This window comes from Callospermophilus lateralis, chromosome 8 (genome assembly GCF_048772815.1).
Source record: "Callospermophilus lateralis isolate mCalLat2 chromosome 8, mCalLat2.hap1, whole genome shotgun sequence".
Classification (NCBI taxonomy): Eukaryota; Metazoa; Chordata; class Mammalia; order Rodentia; family Sciuridae; genus Callospermophilus; species Callospermophilus lateralis.
Genome location: NC_135312.1, coordinates 29204296 through 29222488, shown reverse-complemented (window position 1 = coordinate 29222488; position 18193 = coordinate 29204296). Strand labels below are relative to the sequence as shown.

The following is an 18193-nucleotide window of genomic DNA, read 5'->3' as shown; positions in this document are numbered from 1 at the left end:
AGGACAAACCAACATCATACTGACTTCAGCAAAACAGTAGAATCAATGCCTAAATAAATACTTGCAGTAGACAAGTTCACACCTCCCAGGAAGGCTTCTGTGCTCTGTCTGGTCAACAGAAAGGCAAGTCCAACAGGCCAGAAGCACCCAAAGTGGGCTGGTCCAGTCTGTAGGAAACCTCCAAGGCAAATAAACAAATAAACAGGACTGTGCCTGAACACTATTGTTAGAAGCAGCTGATCAAAAGACAAGATATACTCAACACATAAGAAGCAATTAGTAACCTGGTCATTTGTTCCAGTCTCAGACAAATAAGGTAACAAAGCCATCAGGTCACATCATTTCTGAAAGAACAGTTACATGGTCCCCAATGTTCCTCCCTTACCACTCAAGTTCAACCTATCACCATCACCTCCTAACAGAACCAGAACAGCCTACGTGGTCCCTCTGCTTCCTTGCAAAATACGTGTCAGCTAGTCAACCCTCTCTTTTACACCTCCTACCAGCTTCCCACTACAATCAGGAGCAAATCCAGACCCTGTACCAGTGCCTACAGAGTCCTAACTGGACTTGCCCAGTTTCCCCTCGGTCTGGGGCAAGGCAGGCCTCTCTGCACAGTTAGCTATGCTCCAGCAACCTGGGCCTTTTTCCCAGTACTGTGCCTGCAGCATGCTTACTGCCCTGTTCACTCATGAAATGCCAACCTGCCCCATCCCAGCCCCGAGTCGTTCTTAGTTGGCTTCTCTTCCAACCACTGATCACCATCTGAAACTACCTGTTTATCTATTTTAGCTCCTTTGCTATCTCTCTCACCTAGAATGCAAATTCCATATAAACAGGAAACTGGTCTGCCTCTTTGTTGCTAAATCCCCAGCTCATCAAAAAGTACAAGGAACATAGTAGGTGCTCCATCAAGAGTATCTGTATTGAACACATTGCTAAATGATGTGTTGAATAAATAATGGCTATAAACCTATGTTTTAGGAAAGTCCAATATGGAAAACCTGGTTTTATATAAAATATTAATTAGTAATTACTTGTTTTAAAAAAGAATTCCTTCCTTAATGCATTTTTAACCACTTGGTTTAGAAATCTTTGGTGTGCTTATAAATCTTTTAAAAATATTTATTTTTTAAGGGACATTGTCTATTGGGCAAAGTGAACTGACTTCTCCAGGATATAATATTGCCTGGTATACAGAAGGTACCCAAACACCTGCTTATAAACCCATGAGAACTGGAAAATAATATCCAACAAAAACTATACAAAACTGCACTTGGATTTGAAATAGCAAACTGGGCTATATTTATGTCTCATTTTCCACTTTATCTGATAAACTGACATACATATATATACATATATATACACACACATACATACATACATACACACACACACACACACACACACACATACTGATTGGTTTGTGTAGATAGATAGAATCTGATAGATAGATTTAAAATCCACTACCTTGAGATACTGGCAATAATCTTGGCCACAATCTTTACAGGTAGGTGCAAATTCAAGTAAATAAAGTTACCTAGCAATGCTGATGCAGTTGGTTTTCACTTACAAATAATGGAGGCATGGAGACTATCAACAGATACACTTGAAACTGCCAGATTGTTGAAAACATCTGTAGTTTAGTATAAAAATCACAAAGCCTGAGAAGTTCACTTTTAATTATAATCTTTTTAAAAAAGTCTAGTGTCCCCAACTAAACACTAACAAAGAACCTGCACTAACAAAGCCCAGCCTCATTTGTGAGTCAATGCCCACCTGCCCTAATGTTCCAAATCATATGTAATTAAAAACAAAAAACAGTACAGCTTATTTTTTATTCTTTTAAGATAATCTCTTTAATATAAAACTTATTCCTGTTTGGCTTTATTCTTAAAACATGAAATTACTCACTCTATCCATTCAATATTCATTCAATATTAATGTATCACCCAAGACAAACTAATTCACGCTCAGGTATCCATCTACATCAACTGACACCCACTCTTCTCCCCCACCAGGTGTTGGGCTGCAGGTACAAAGGTCAAAATGGAAAAGAAACCAACTGGTAAATGGATGCACACATGTTTGTGTGAGGCATGTGTTCATGTGTATTTGTGAGTTCCTGAAGGAACATTTTTAAATCAAAGATAAATGCACTTTGGGATTACACATTCTGTGTATTACCTATGCCTTTTGTCTCTGCCTTTAGAGCAATTCATAGTTCATAACATAGTGTGAGTAAATTGTCTCTTCACCACAAACAGAATAGGCCCTAATAGAACACAGTTCTTAGAAATGTATAATCCAAAGAAATGAACTTTCAAAGAATACATTTTTAAAAATTATGTGACAATTACAGATAAATTTGCTACAAAAACATTTAGTAGGTTCTTGCTGTTGTTGTTTTGTCATTTAAATAACAACTTTGGAATAAGCTGATTCAGAATCTAAATCAGCTGTCAGCATACAGTTCGTTCACATCAACTCTTCAAAAGCACTGCCACTTGGATAAGGCTAACAATCTTTTTAAGGTTCCTGATGTTTTTAAAAATATGGCTTTGGTCTGGTATTTTCACTGTCTCCTCTATAGTGAGGTAAACAGAAGTCCATCTCACTCCTACAGTGCAGAGCAGCTTATTAAACATACTGTGGAAAGGTAAATAAAACTTAAAAGCAGGATTAGCAGCAAGTTCTATAAAATTTCTCCTTACCGATTTTTATTAGAACAACTCAGCTTCTTTTCAATTTTTTCTCCCTTTGGCCTTATAGTTCAACAACAGTGTACAACAATACAAGTAGGACAATATAAAAGAGAACCAAATCCTCAAGCAAGGTATGAGTAAGTAAAATATAATCACAGTCTGAATTACATTTTATACTACACACTATTTTCAAAGTTTAGCATTATTTAAAAAAGCTGAATCTTCAAATCTGAAAATGTGAGTATCATCAATTATTCTTCAGTACAAAATTATAATGGCTCCAAACTTTTTTGAAAGTCATCTCATCTCACCAGCAGCTGTTTCTAGTGAGCATTCAGAGATGGAATGGTACTACATGGTGTCTACCTAATAAGGAGTGGTGTCTCCATTTTCTTATCACTTAAATCATAGGCGAAGCCACATCTGCTCACAAACAGGTATTCATAAAAATGTAATTAGAAAATAACACTCTAAAAGCCTCACATCATAACTAGAGCTATAACCACCTAATTATTATTTGCTAAAGGTCAGAGGATGGCTAACGGGTTCTCTCAATGTGGGCTTGTTCCCCAACCTGCCACACACAGGAAGCAAGAAGAGCTGAGGGGCCAGCTAAAGGAGTCTGGGGTGGGGTGGGAGTTATGATCCCTGGCAACCTCTAAAGGTTGCCAGGGATCATAAATCAAAATGCTCAAAACACCTGGTATTCCAGGAGCGTGTAACAAAAATCGTGTGTCCTCCAGCTGGTGGGGACCCTAGAAATCTGCGCCCACCTCTTGATTTCAGCAGTGGTGGACTCTGCCTGTTTGTGGCCCTCAGTGGCACTAATGTTCCAGAAATAAAACTTTATAGAACAGAAAGCAAAAACCGACGCTTAAAACTTCGCCCTCGGACCCCGAAGGCAGACGCCGCCGGGCGCTCCGGGCTCAGCCGGCAGGCACCCGAGCACAGCCCGGGCCGAGGGTGGCGGCGCCCGGCCTCGCACGCCCCACCTGGGAAATGGGCGCGACGCCACCTGGCCCGCGCGCCCCACGGAGCTCAAAGCCTAATGAATGAAAAGTGCGGGGTAAACGAGCCGCGGTCTCGGGGCTGCGCAGCGCCCCCGCCGCCGGGCCCGCCGAGCCGCAGCCGGGCCAGGCCTGCCGGGACGCGGGCGCCGCAGGGCGGTCCGCTCCGGTAACGGGCGCCGGCCCGCCGCTGCCCCGCCGCCGCCGCCGCCTACCTTGGCCACCCAGCTGAACAATGGTGACATCGCGGGCCGGGCGGCGGCTCCTCGCCCGCCGGCTCCCGCTCACTCCCGCCGCCGGCCCGTGGGGCCGCGGGTAGCCGGGGGCGGGCTCGGGGCGCACCGGGGCTCGGGCATCTTCCCCTCAGAGGCGGCGGCGAGGGCGACGGGCTCCTCCCCGCTCGTCACTGCCCGTGAGATCGCGCCCGCCGGGCAGCCCGGCTGAGAAAGGGAAGTGGGAGGGGAAAGCGCGGGGGAGGGGGCGCCCCGGGAGGGGGCGGGAGGCCGCGCGCCGACCCCGCCCTCACCCCGCCCACCCCCGCCCGTCTCGCGGCGGGAAGTTGGGAATCGCGAGGGTCGCGCTGCTCCGGGCAGCTCCGGCGGTGCCGGGACTCCTGCGTTTGGAGACGTGGGTTGTCGAGACTCTGGTTTCCCACAACTTTCAGAAGTCTAGAATTCCTTTCTCTCTGGGGTTTGATTTTTAAAAACTCATGAGTTGGGAGCGAACGCCAAGCCCGCCCAACTTTCCAGGAGCTCCCCCCACCCCCAAAGCGTTTCTTCCTAAGCGCTCGGGATTGCTAGTAACAAAAGGGCCAGTGTTTCCCCGGTGCCTAATACCTTTATGTAATCGGAGGTGGTTTTCTTGAGTCGTAAAACTCTGCTACTGCGACTTGAAATGGGACAGAGGCAGAGCCTTCAGCTCCTGCCAAGCCAGAGGTTGCATCAGTTTTCTTCTCCCCCAAGGCAAGATGTTGAGACAGAGTGGTCAGTTTATGGCTACAAAGGTTAAGCTGAGTTTCCAACTCAGACGCTCCTGAGTTCCACGCTGAGGAAGAAAAAGAAGAAAGTCCAAAGGTCTAAGAGCTGATGAGTGATGCATGCGTCAGGCTGAGCTACTCGCTGAGATCCTTTTTGGGCCCTCTGATCAAAGCGCCCAAGATATCTGCTTCTCTTTTCCTATTTTTATATTAAGTGTGCATTACCTTCATGATGGGCCAGTAAGACATTTTAATGTTCCCTAAAAAATAGTTTGAGTTTAACAAGTGTTACCCAGAAACTGAGTCCTGTATTATAATGATTTCTGTAGGTCAGAAATCTGGTGGCATCTTGGCTGGATGCCTGTGGCTCAGTCAAGCTGTTAGCTGTGGCTGCAGTCATCTCAGGCTGGATGGGACTGAAGTATCCATTTCCAAGCCAGTTCACTGGTGCCAGGATTTATGTCCCTGTGGGTGCTGGACTCAGGGTCTCAGCATTTTGTTGGTACCCTCAGAAGTGACATCCCAGCACTTCTGCTGTGTTCTGTTCCTTCAGAGTCTGTTCCACATGGGGAGGTTACCCAAGGGCATGAATATCAAAAGGAGAGGATCCTGGGGGTATGAGTCCTCATTTTCCCCTTCTTCCTGGTAGGCATAGGAACAAAACAAACCATAAAGGCATGGGGAAAATCGAAAGTGATATCCCAATAAAGGCTCTGAGTAACTGGAAGAGGACTTAGGAGCATCTTAAGGAAGGGCAGTCCCTTGATTCTTTTAAGCACTGATGCTTAAAGTTCCCCTAAGGATCACTAAGAGGTGGAGAAGGGGAGTGTTTGTAATCATTTAGCCAGATCTCCTGTTACCACATCACTTTCTCAAGCAAATAGAAGACATGAAGGCTAAGAGTGTCATTAAAGTAAGAACCCTTCTGGCCTCTAGTACCTTACTACTTAAGGTGTGGCCCATGGCCTCCATATCAACAGGGAATTTGATGGAAACTTGAATCTCAGGCCCTGCCCTAATCCAGACCTTTTGATTCAGGAATTTTCAACTTTCCAAGATTCCTGCTATGACATTATGATATCTTTTTTTTTTTTTTTTTTGGTTTTTGTCCATCACTCCCTTCCCAAAGCAGGCCATAGAACTAGAATTTCCTGTAATCCCAGCAACTCAGGAGGTTGAGGCAGGAGAATTACAAGTTTAAGGCCAGACTTGGCAACTGAATGAGGCCCTAAGCAACTTAGTAAGACCCTGCCTCAAAATAAAAACTAAAAAGGGATGCACGCTGGGCACAATGGTGCACACCTGTAATCCCAGCAGCTCAGGAGGCTGAGGCAGGACTGTGAGTTCAAAGCCAGCCTCAGCAAAAGTGAGGTGCTAAGCAACTCTCAGTGAGAGCCTATCTCTAACTAAAACACAAAATATTTCTGGGACATGGCTCAGTGGTCAAGTGCCTCTGAGTTCAATCCCAGTACTGCCCCCCCCCCAAAAAAAAAGGTGGCCAGGGTTATGGCTCAGTACAACCCCTCTGTGTTCAATCTCTAGTACCAAAAAAAGAAGTGGGGGATGTAGGGGTTGAATATGTGTTTAGGTGATACAGTCTTGCCTAGCATGTGTGAGGCCTTGATTCAGTCCCCAGTACCATACACAAAAAGAAAAAGAAACTAGAATTTGTTTTCCCCAAAGCAGGTTGTAGTCATGAAAATGCTAATATTCCCCCACCTGTCTTGGAGTTGGCCATTCATTATCTTTATGGCCTACTTTTGCCCAATAGCAGGTCATAAGGTCCTCCTCATTCCAGAGGGGCCTGCTCCCATGCCCTGGAGGAAAGAATGGGGCACAGAAAGGCCAAGAAGAATGCTGAAACACACAGGCCTTGTGGGTTCCCCACTTTCCTGGCCCCAAATCTATTGGCCATCATGCCTATGCAATGCAGCCTCCATAAAAACCCAAAGGACAGCATCCAGGGAGCTTTTGGACAGCAGAACATATGGAGGTTTCTGGAGGTGGCATGCCCAGGAGTGCATGGGAACTCCATTCCCCTTCTTCCACATCTCACCCTGTGCATCCCTCCATCTGTATCCTTTGTGATATCCCTCCTAATAAACCAGTAAATGTGTTTCCCAGAGTTCTGCGAGCCACTAAAGCAAATTAATCAAACCTGAGAAGGAGGTTGTAGGAACCCTGAGTTATAGCAGGTAAGTCAGAAGCACAGGGAAAAATAACCTGGGACTTCAAAATGGGCATCTAATGTGGCAGAGGGGGCAGCCTTGGGGATAAAGCCCCCAACCACTAGGATCTGATGTTTTTCTTCAGGTGGATAATGTAAGAACTGAATTGGAATAAAGGACACCCAGCTGGGGTCCACTGCTGCAGAAATGACTGCTTGCTTGCTAGTGGGGAGAAGGCCTCACACCTTCTGAGGCCACCTGAGTTTCCTGTGTTGATTGTGGTGTGAAAGCAGAAAAAAGAAAGGCAGTTTAGCCAGGCGCAGTGGCACACGCCTGTAATCCCAGAGGCTCAGGAGGATTGTGAGTTCAAAGACAGCTTCAACAATGGAGAGGTGCTTAGCAACTCGGTGGGACCCTGTCTCTACATAAAATACAAATGGATGTGGCTAGTGGTTGAGTGCCCCTGAGTTCAATCCCCAGTTCCAAGAAGGTGGGGGGGGGGCCGCGGGCAGTTTGCTTTTTCACTAATATGTGAGATTCACTGACATTGGTCTTTAAAAAAAATGATAATAGATTATTGACCAACACCCCCTTGGGATGATGTGAACCAGCTCAGCTAGAGAGAGTGGACGGGGCAGCAAGGACCAGACTGCACAAGTTGAACCCGTGACAAGCATCATCATACCCATTACACCAGCTGAGCTCTCCAAAAATGCCCAGATCCTAGACAGCTCAGGGGTGAGGTTAAAAGGCCCCAGAATTAGCTAAAGAACTTTAAAGTACCTGGAATTGACTGAGATAAGTTTTCTGCCACAATAGGGAGGAAAGCCAAAAAAGAGAGAAAAAAACTAAATTTAGGAGAATGAAAAACTATATTACTTGAAAAAAAAAGGCCACATTGTTTCATTCCACAACCAGGACTGGGCAGGTAGCTCAGTGGCAGATTTGCCTAGCATGCACGAGCCCCCTGGGGTCAATGCCCAGTATTGCAAAAATCAAAAAAATTGGATCCAGAAATGACTGCAGTACCCCTTCAGAGTAGAGGCTCGACCTGGCTTGAACTTGTTTGAAGTTTACATATGTATCTTTTAGATTCATACAGGTCTTCCTCAGATCCAGCTCTCCTGTCTCAATCCAGAAGTGGGTAGAATCACTCCTTTCATGGGAAGGTAGGGGTCGTGACAATAATTTATGCAGCTTTAACACCCTGGGGGCAGGTACCCGGAATTGAACTCAGGGGCACTCAACTAATAAGCCACATCCCAGGCCTATTTTGTATTTTATTTAGAGGCAGGGTCTCATTGAGTTACTTAGCGCCTCGCCATTGCTGAGGCTGGCTTTGAACTTGTGATCCTCTTGCCTCAGCCTCCAGAGCTGCTGGGATTACAGGCGTGTGCCACTGTGCCCGACTCAAGGTCCTATTTTAATTTACTGCTAAAATGTAGCTTGTCAGTCACATTGCACAAGAAATTCTGTTATAATCTGGAATTTCATTAAAGAGAAACTGATTGCATCAGATAATCTAAGTGATATGACACCTAAATAAAACAATTTTCCTTAAAAAGCACTCTTCCTACCATCTGAAAAATGTATCCTTCCTTCCAGAAACTGCGTATTCTCCCATGAAAGGACTACGTATATACCAGGCAACAGTCATTTTTAACAGCTCCCAGAGGATTTTTAGGCAGTACAGCCAGAATTGGGAATTTCTACAGACAGAATAATCATTGCTCAAAGACACTGATGGCTCCCAGCCCTGACAATCTAGTTGTCACCTGTAATGCAAAAGCTGGTTAGAGGAGAGGTGAAGCAGATGATCTGGCTGCTTTGGGGTAAGGTCAAATTCTGAGACCTCAGAGGACAGGCAGGTTACTTAAATGTGTGAGAGAGGACCAGGTATGAGGCCATAAAGATTGAAAGAACAGTGACACCTTGGAGAATGTATGTTCAATTATTAATACACTCTGCCCAGCCAAGCAAAATGTGTCAGTCAACTAAATTCAGCCCGAGAAGTCATTATTGGTATTGACCTCTGGGTCTCCTTAAAGTTTGGATCAGATATTTGATATATAACATATCATATGAATATATATATCATATATATTCTAATAAAGTATTCTGATTATCAGTCTATGAGGAATCACTTCCATAGTTTTAGATTCTTTATTTAAATATGTATGTGTGTGTGGTTCCCCTGTGGAGAGCAACAGGCTATTCAAATGGAACTGCAGAGCTCTAAACACAACATCATCCCTACAGAAAAGCCAAGGCTGCTGCTTTCTAAATGACTCTAAAAGGATGCTTGACCATCCCACCTCCTCAGTTTTCCTAAGACATTAAGGGCAGACTTTAAAAGGTGTGGCAGTGCGTAGGGGCAGGACTGGAAGAGCTGCTTAATACTAGTCTTACCATACCCCCCAAATAAATCCAGATGCTCCTGCCCAGCTCTTCTGCCCAAGTCCCTCTTTTGAGGAGGAACTAGAAGCAAGGACAGCAAAATGATCTGAGAACTAAGGCGATGGCAGACAGGCTGCCCTCCACCAACTCAAACATGAAGAACAGGGAGGTGGGAGACCATACAAACGCATGACCTCACCGGGCAAACCCCTTCCTCCCCACCACGAGACCTGGTTAAAAATAGACCCATTGTAATATAACTCGACAAGGAAATTCAACTGAGTTTCAAGTGAATCAGAACCACTTGGCAACTCATCAGGAATTTACTCAGTTCACAAATATGAATATTAATTAGCACCTATTGTGAAAGCCACCTAGTCCCTGTGGAGAATAATAGTAGAGGTGAGGCAGATGGACCTAAATCCTGCCCTCGCCTTCGCGATGGTACACTCCTGTAATCACAGCAGCTCAGGAAGCTGAGGTAGAAGGATCACAAGTTCAAAGCCAGCCTCAGCAACTGAGCAGGGCCCTAAGCAACTCAGGGAGACCCTATCTACGGAGCTGGGCGTGGAGGCACACACCTCTAATTCCAGTAGCTTGGGAGGCTGAGGCAGGAGGATCACAAGCTCAAAGTCAGCTTCAGCAAAAGCAAGGCACTAAGCAACTCAATGAGACCCTGTCTCTAAATAAAATACAAAACAGGGCTGGGGATGTGACTCAGTGGTCAAATGTTCCTGAGTTTAATCCCTGGTATCAAACAAACAAACAAAAAGCACTGAAGATGTGGCTCAGTGGTAAAGCATCTATGAGTTCAATTCCTGGTATATATGTAGTTGGGTAGTGTATAGTGATTGCTTCCAAGACTAAAAGTTTGTTTCCAGAAAAAAAAAGATTTTGTTTTCTGTTTTTTGGTTTTGTTTTGCTAAAGATAATATCAAGTATAGAAAACCCAAGACTGAAAATCCCTCTGTGTGAACTAAAAACATGCATGTAAAACTTGTCTATGAGCCAGGCACAGTGTTGCATACCCGTAATCTCAGCAACTTGGGAGGTTGAAACAGGAGGATGGAAAGTTTGAGGCTAGCCTTAGCAACTTAGTGAACTTAGCAAGACCCTAAGCTACTTAGCAAGACCCTGTCTCAAAATAAAAAAAAAAAAATTTAAAAAAAGGTCTGGGATATAGCTCAGTGGTAAAGTGTACCTGGGTTCAAAATCTAGTACTAAAGAAATTAAAACAAAAACAAAAAAACTTGCCCATGAATGTTTACAGAAGTATGATTAACAACCACCATGAAGTGGAAACAACCCAAAGTTCTTCAAATGATGAATGGATAAACAATATGTGGTAGGTAGATGCATACAATGGAATATTATTTAACTGTGAAAATAAATGAAGTACTGATACATGCCTCAACACAGAGAGCATAGAATACATTATGTTACTTGAAATAAGCTAGTCACAAAAGACTACATATTGCAACTTTCCTTTATACAAAATGTGTAGAATAGGCAGATCTATAGAAACAGAAAGCAGATTAGTGGATGCCTAGGACTGGAGAAGGAAGAAAATGAAAAGAGACTGCAACTGGGTACTAGGTTTCTTTTTGCCGTAATGAAAATGTTTGGGGGAATTAAGATAGGTGCTGGTTGTACAACTTTGTGAACATACTAAAAACCAAAATTTTATGTTATGTGATTCATATCTCAATTTCAAAAATCCCTCTAGGGGATAATAGCTGAACAACTTGGGGTGTGTTAATTCCCTGAGTCTTTATCATAATAGAATCTACACTTAACAGAGCTGGGTTTAGGATTAAATGAGTTGATGCACTTAGAACATTGAACCTAAATGCTGGTACTTACTAGGTACTCAGCAAACTTTAGCTTTAGTGACCGTGGAGGTGGTGGTAGCATTGGTTGCTATTGGAGCAATGATGGGTATGATAAGTTTTAAACGTAGAAGCAGAACAGAACTAGAGCCTTCAAGTTCAGAGCTGGTTTTACAAACATTCAAAATATGACAAGAGAAACAAGATCAAAGAGGAGATTGTGTGTTAGCCAGAACTAACTCCAGGATGGGGAGGCCTCCGGGACATCTCTGGATATTTTCCTCTCTCTTTTTATGAGTTGCTATGTCTAGCAACAAGACTGTTCTGTTTGCTACTTTCACTCCATAAGCCAAACTGTGAATCATCCAAGTTTCTCTGGTAAATTCCTACCATTCGAGCTGAGCGGAGACCTGGTGTGCACAAGCGTCCCTAGCCTCCCTGACTTTGGCAGCTCAGAAATTCTTCCCGAGGCCATGGACCCTGCTTCCTCACACTATGACCCCCATTTTCTCCTGCCCCATTCCTCAGCCCTTCCTGTCCACACCGCTGGCTTTCTCTCAAGGACACCCCAAACTCACTTTTTAAGTTATGCCACAGTCAAAATGGAGTCTTCCAGGAAGCCAGAGTCCTTCAAAATCAGCTTCTGAGCAAAAATCACAATACCTTTATTTATTTTTATGTGAGCAGATATTGCTCAATAAATTGTTGAATAAAGGAGAGAGAAAGAGTAGCGGCGGGGAAAGTGGAGGGACAAATTTGGTGAGGATGTATTTGGGGTAGGGCGTAAATTCAGGGTATTACCTAAAGAACACTGCACAGTTTGAGTATTCTTTATCCAAAATGTTTGAAACCACAAGAGTTTTGGATTTCAGATTTAATGAGATATTTCAGGGATGGAACCCAAGTCTGAACATGAAATTCCTATGTTTCATATGTACCTTATATACATAGCCTAAAGGCAACCTTACGCAATATTTTTAGAATACCTGCATTTGACTGTGTCTCCTCACGTGGGTCAGGTGTGGAATTTTCCACCTGTGGAGTCATGCTGGTACTTAAAAGGTTGTCAACTTTTCAAAGCAGTTCAAATTTGGGATTTTGAAATTAGGGATGCTGAACCTATACTTTGATATAGGCATGTCCCCATTTACATTAAGGTCTCTAATTTTATATTTTGATTTCTGTGTTAAATTGTAGCTTCTTGTTAGCCAGAACAATAGCAAGCAAATTTAATAAGAACATTTTTAGTGGCTCCAGACACCATGCCTAAATTATCCAAAAGTCTTGCAAAATTAAAAGCTGGCTGCAGCCCAACAAGAAATACTAGGAAGACAGCAGAATGAAGGGGAGCCATTTGAATTTGTCACTCCAGAGAGGACAAAACAGTTACGAACACCTGGAGAATAAAATTCACACCAGTTTTGAGATGCCTTGTTTCTCCATGCACGCAAAAAAGTCTTGCTGAAATGGAAACATACTTCATGACACAAATTTATCCCTTCAATTAAAACAATAATCAATTCATTAAAATGCTTGTGGCATTTCAAAACCAGCTATATTATTATATTTTGTGATTTAAACATCTGTTCTCAATGTTTTGTTTAATATGTATAGTAAGTGTGTTCACTTTGTAGCTTATAAGACAGTCCCAAAATAGAAACAGTATTATCTATTTTTAGCTCAGTCTATAAAGTTTAAACAAATAATCTTTCCAAAGCACTGTACAGATGTTTCAAATTCATGGAAAAATCCAGCAGTAATGAGCTCATAAAAGAAAACAGTAAAAATTTAGAGTCAAGATTTTGACATCCACACCCTGCGTTATAACTAAACACAGGCACTCAGCTTTAAACTCAGACATTTTACTGAAATTTATAATGGAAACATTAAAAAATGTCCATTTACAAAGGACTAATCTCATCCCCCCCAATATAACTTCTTTTCTAAACTAAAAGTTATATTTTCCTCCTTAAAAGATGAGACTGATAAGGATCAATTTCCATTTCTTGATCAAATCTATTCATGAATAAAAATCTGATCTAGACTTCCTCTTTTCCTCTGCTTCCATAGTAAATCACAATTTCCTACCTATTTTATAAGATGGTTGCATTTACCTTTTTTTAAAAAAATACAAATTTATTTTAGTTGTAAATGGACCTTTATTTTATTTATTTTTTTAATATTTATTTTTTGTTGTAATTGGACACACTACCTTTATTTTTATTCATTTATTTTTATGATGCTGGGGATCGAACCCAGGGCCTCACACATGCTAGGCAAGCGCTCTACCATGAGCCACAACCCCTGCCCCCCGCCCTTACATTTGATTACAATGATTTCTTGCTTCTAAAACTTCTACTGTTTACCTAAGTCAAATTCCTGTAAAATTGCCCAGTTTTAAACACAATCAAAGCTCTTTGTGTAAGTCCCTACTCTTCAAAGTCTAAATTTTTCTGTAAGTTTGTAAGATCAGAACTACCCAGCCAGCACCTAGGAAGAACGGTGACTCTTACGTGTTTTCCAAAGAGCCACCACGCTCTGCACAGGTGCACAGAACAATTTGTATTTGTTTCCTTGCTGTAACCGAAGATTCCAATAAAGTGCACCAAGCCACGCACACTTGCATTTTACCAACAATCTGCTTAAATTCTCAGCATAATTTTCAGATGTATTAAATAATCAAATTTTCCAGAAATTAAGACAAAAATGCCACATTCCTCAGTAAATGCCTCTCTGAAAAACTTTTAGGTAAAAAGTCTTGAGTTCAATGATTAGTAAAAGGAATGCATCCACTGTAAGACAAACTGTATGTGCATCCTAGTTTCTACACACGGCTAGAAAGGGACGTAACTGATCATAACCAGCTTTGACAGACGTAATGATATGCTGAGAGCCACAGCCCAGTCAGAATGACGCATGGCATTTTTGCCAGAATGGAGTGGTTGAGAGGTGACACCAGCAAGCCACTGAGATGATAATGGTTATATTAAGCTGGGTATTCAATTGTAATATTAGACCCCTGCTGTCCACCTGGGCCTGCTACAGGAAGTGCTGGAGGGGGGATTTTCCGGTTGGTGGTTCCTGGAGGAGCCGCATAGCGTTCCAGGGAGTTCCCGGGAGCGTGTGTGGCGTGTGCTGGTGGAGTTCAGAAATAAAGTTTGTTCCTGCTTCAGTGGCTCGTGATTTGTGCCCAGCCAGACTGCGGCAATGATAGAAAAGATCCAAAAAGGAAATGGCTCCTTTCTCATCTGTGTTGGAATCTCATCTAGTTTCAAAACAACGCTTTCATGTGGGGAGATCTGAGCCACTGCTCTTCTCACCTGGAATTTTTCAGACATGATGGGGGTTATGTTCTGGGTGTAGTGAGGATAAATCCAACTACCAGATGAAGGCCAGGAGTTATCTAAAGTGCCTGATTTGCACTTGGATTTGGGAGGCTTTCTCTCTATGAGCAGCACTGAAGGAACATGGGACCAAGTGTCCAGGTGTGAGCTTCTACCTACTGGTGATCAGCTGTGTGACCTCAGATAGTTCATGTAGCATCTCTGGACCTGCTTCCACCTTATAAATTGTGAAGTTTGCCCATCGTGGTGGTGTACAACTGCAATCCCAGAAACTTGGAAGACAAAGGCCAGAGGATCACAAGTTTTAGGCCAGCCTCAGTAACTTACTGATATCCTGTCTCAGAATAAAAAGTGGAGAGAGTTCAAAGCCAGCCTCAGCAAAAAAAAGTACTAAGGTACTAAGCAACTCAGTGAGACCCTGTCTCTAAATAAAACACAAAATAGGGCTGGGAATGTGGCTCAATGGTTGAGTGCCCCTGATATCAACCCCTGATTACCCTCCCCTTCCCTTTCCCCAAAAAGATGGGGGAGGGGGGACGGAGGATGTATAGTTCCAGGGTAGCATGCCACTGGGTTCAATCTCCTATATTGCCAAAAAAATTTTAGAGCTTAGAGTTATAATCTCTGAGGTTCCCTCCAAGCTTCCTTCTGAATGCTGAGATATATATGCTAAATTAAATGCCCATGATGGGGGGCTGGGATTGTGGCTCAATGGTAGTGCACTTGCCTGGCACATGTGAGGCACTGGACTAGATTCTCAGCACCACATAAAAATAAATAAGAATAAAGATATTGTGTCCATTTAAAAAAAAATGCCCACGATGGGCGTGGGTCTGGCAGCATTAGCTCAGGGTCAAGGTGAAACTAAATATGCTTGTTCATTGATCTCAAGGTCATATTGTGGGAAGACACCAAAGCTCTGTAAGAATGAATGCCGTCTCCAAGGTCACAGTCAAGAAGAAAGCAATGTCCATTGAGCACTTGACCACGTTTATATGGTCATTAATCTGCACAATCCTAGGAGGTTAGAGAAATGATTATAGTAATAGAACATAATGAGCACTGAGTGCTTTCTATCTGCCAGACACCACTAAACCCAGAAAACCCCTGGATGGCATCCACTGTGCCCCAGGCATTGTTCTAACATCTAGAAGCAGGAAGTAGGGAGTGTGATGACTTATTCAGATGGGGAAACTGAGCATTCACCTGGGAAAGGGCCCAAGCAGGATTCAGACGCAGGGCATTGCCAACTTAACCACTTTAACTTATTGTCCTGATTATTATCTCAAAATGCTGCTGTAAGGTATTATTTATTCTGTTTTGATTTCTGGATTCAGAAAGGTAAGATAATTCACTGAAGGTCACGCCTGTGTAGAGCCAAAGCTCACCGTGCACCTTGCAGCGGTTCCATGTGCCACATCCTAACTGCTATAGGATCTGCAAGGAGGGCTGTAGGGTTTCTGGAATCTGACATGGCCAAGAGAGGTTCTCAAATCATTCACCAGGTTCTGGAAGCTTCCAACCAGAGCAGCTTCTTCAGGGAAGGAGTTTGGCCTCTCACGTGAGCCTGGAGGGCTGAGCCAATACTAGCCAGACTTAATAAATGGAGGTGGGCTCGAAATGACAACAGATTCAAATGAATAAACGAGAGATGAAAGAAGGGGGGAGGAAGAGGGAAAAGAAGTGAGTCCACTTTGGGTTTGAGGCAGCAGGCCCCTTCCCAGGGGGAAAGGCAGACCAGAAGCTGGTAAGAAGGAAACGAGGCCTGCCTCAAGCTGCCCAGGGAGGCTGTAAGCATGATGACCTGAACCCAGCACAAGGTAAGGACTGAGCTTCGGGCTTGAGGAAGACGGGAGAAGTCGCTTTCCCTGTGAAGAGCTGGCCTGGGATAGGCTGGGGGACCCTGATCTCCCAGTGACCAGGAAATTTGGTTTGTATGTGGTTTGGCCCCTGCCCAAACCTAACGGGAACCTGATTCTTCAGTTAGATATGTTGATGGATCTAGGACAAGAGTTAAATCACCTTACACAAAGCATGTCACCCCTCTCCTCTCTAGCTGTGAGTCCAGGGCTGAAGGCTGGCAGAATCCAAGAAAGAGGCACATCGCCCCTGAGTCAGTGATTGCTGCTTAATGGTCCCATTCATCATGTGGGGACTTCACAGAGCCAACCCTGGCACTGTGTGCATAGCGCTGGGCTTAAGCCCCTGAAGTTTCTACTTTAATTATTCATCCGTCACTTACTAAAGATCACTGCACATCACTGCACACTCATGCAACAGTACACATGCCACCTGCCTCTAAAGGATCAACTTATGATCTAAGGAGCTCATACAGCAAGTCAACGGGAAATGGCACAACGGGTGATAATTGCAGGAAGGAGGAGAAGGAGTGCTATGAAGGCACACCCAGAAGGCCCCTGTCCCAACATCAGCAACCCTACAAGATGGCCTGGGCACATGTACAAGCACCCAAATGCCAAGTAGAAATTAACCACTTGAGATGAAAGAGGCGACAAATTATTCCTAACTACAAAGGACCAGAATCTGATGCTGGACTTTTAATTACAGCATCCTTGTTTTCTAAGTTTGTTTTTTTTTTTTTTAATTGTAACATATTTTCTGCCAAATTAAATAACATATGACAGATACACATTGCTGGGTCCAAATACATATACATATATGTATGTGTGTGTGTGTGTGTGTGTGTGTGTGTGTGTGTGTGTGTGTATATATATATTTGTACTGGGGATTGAACTCAGGGACATTCAACCACTGAGTCACACCCCCAGCCCTTTTCTATATTTTATTTAGAGACAGGGTCTTGCTAAGTTGCTTAGAGCCTTGCTAAGTTGCTGAGTCTGGCTTTGAACTCATCATCCTCCTGCCTCAACCTCCCAAGCCACTAAGATTACAGGCATGCACCACCATACCTGGCTAAGAACATTTATATTTTTAGCAGAGGCCATAACACCACGCTTATAGTTGTCTCCTTGTTCACATGTCCATTTGCTGGGTGTCTTAGTCTGGGCTGTTTTATCAAATTTCCATAGACTAGAGGCTTGAACAACAAACATTTCTCACAGCTCTAGAGACCAGGAAGTCCAAGATCAAGGTGCCAGGAGACCCAGTGTCCACTAAGATCTGCTTCCTGATTTGCACACAGCTGCCTTTTTGTAACCTTCAGTGGTAGAGAGAAGAGGGAGGGGGAGAGGAAACAAGCTCTCCTGTGTTTGTTCTTATAAAGGCACTAATCCCAGCAAGAGGGCTCCACTCTCATGATCTAGTTACCTCCAGAAGGCCAATAATACCAATCCATTAGGGATTATTGTTTCAACACTTAGATCAAAGGGGACACAAACATGCAGTCCATGACTCTGAGTTAAGGATGTTCACATCTTTGACTTGACTCCCCATCACCATCTTTGTCTGCAGAAAGACCTTATCAATTCATATTCCCACTAGCGGTGACTGCATTCCTGTTCCCTCACCAACAGGGATGGTCTCAAACTCTGAAGTTTTGCAATTCAAATGGACATGGAATGCTATTTTCTTACTTGAATCTACCTTTCCCCTGGTTGCCCGCTTTTTCATATGCCCACATCTAATAGGCACTCCGCCTCTAGCTGTGTGAGCCACTGACCCAAGATAAAGACTCCTTATATATAGAAGCCAATTGCAGAAAATGGGAAAGCTAGAAAAGGGGACTTGAAGTCCATGGTGAACAAAACAGACATGGTCTCTGCCCTTGAGGGGCTTTGGGTCTAGTT

General features: G+C 43.6%; 1 protein-coding gene across 6 annotated transcripts in view; it reads right to left on the bottom strand.

The window, feature by feature from the left end:
- The window catches only part of Tbc1d1 (TBC1 domain family member 1), a 214895-nt gene that overhangs the window by 132136 nt on the left and 64566 nt on the right, over window positions 1–18193 (bottom strand). Inside the window, exon 1 of one of the 6 annotated variants that reach the window (XM_076863859.2) lies at window positions 4549–4581. The exons of 4 other annotated variants lie outside the window; for them this stretch is intronic. Coding sequence is in view for 1 of the 2 variants with exons in the window: in XM_076863858.2 (XP_076719973.1) it covers window positions 3928–3957 (30 nt within the window). In the remaining variant the exon portion in view is untranslated. Of the gene's footprint in view, window positions 1–3927; window positions 4130–4548; window positions 4582–18193 lie in introns of those variants that run through there. One more of the 6 variants, XM_076863858.2, reaches the window with a different exon arrangement.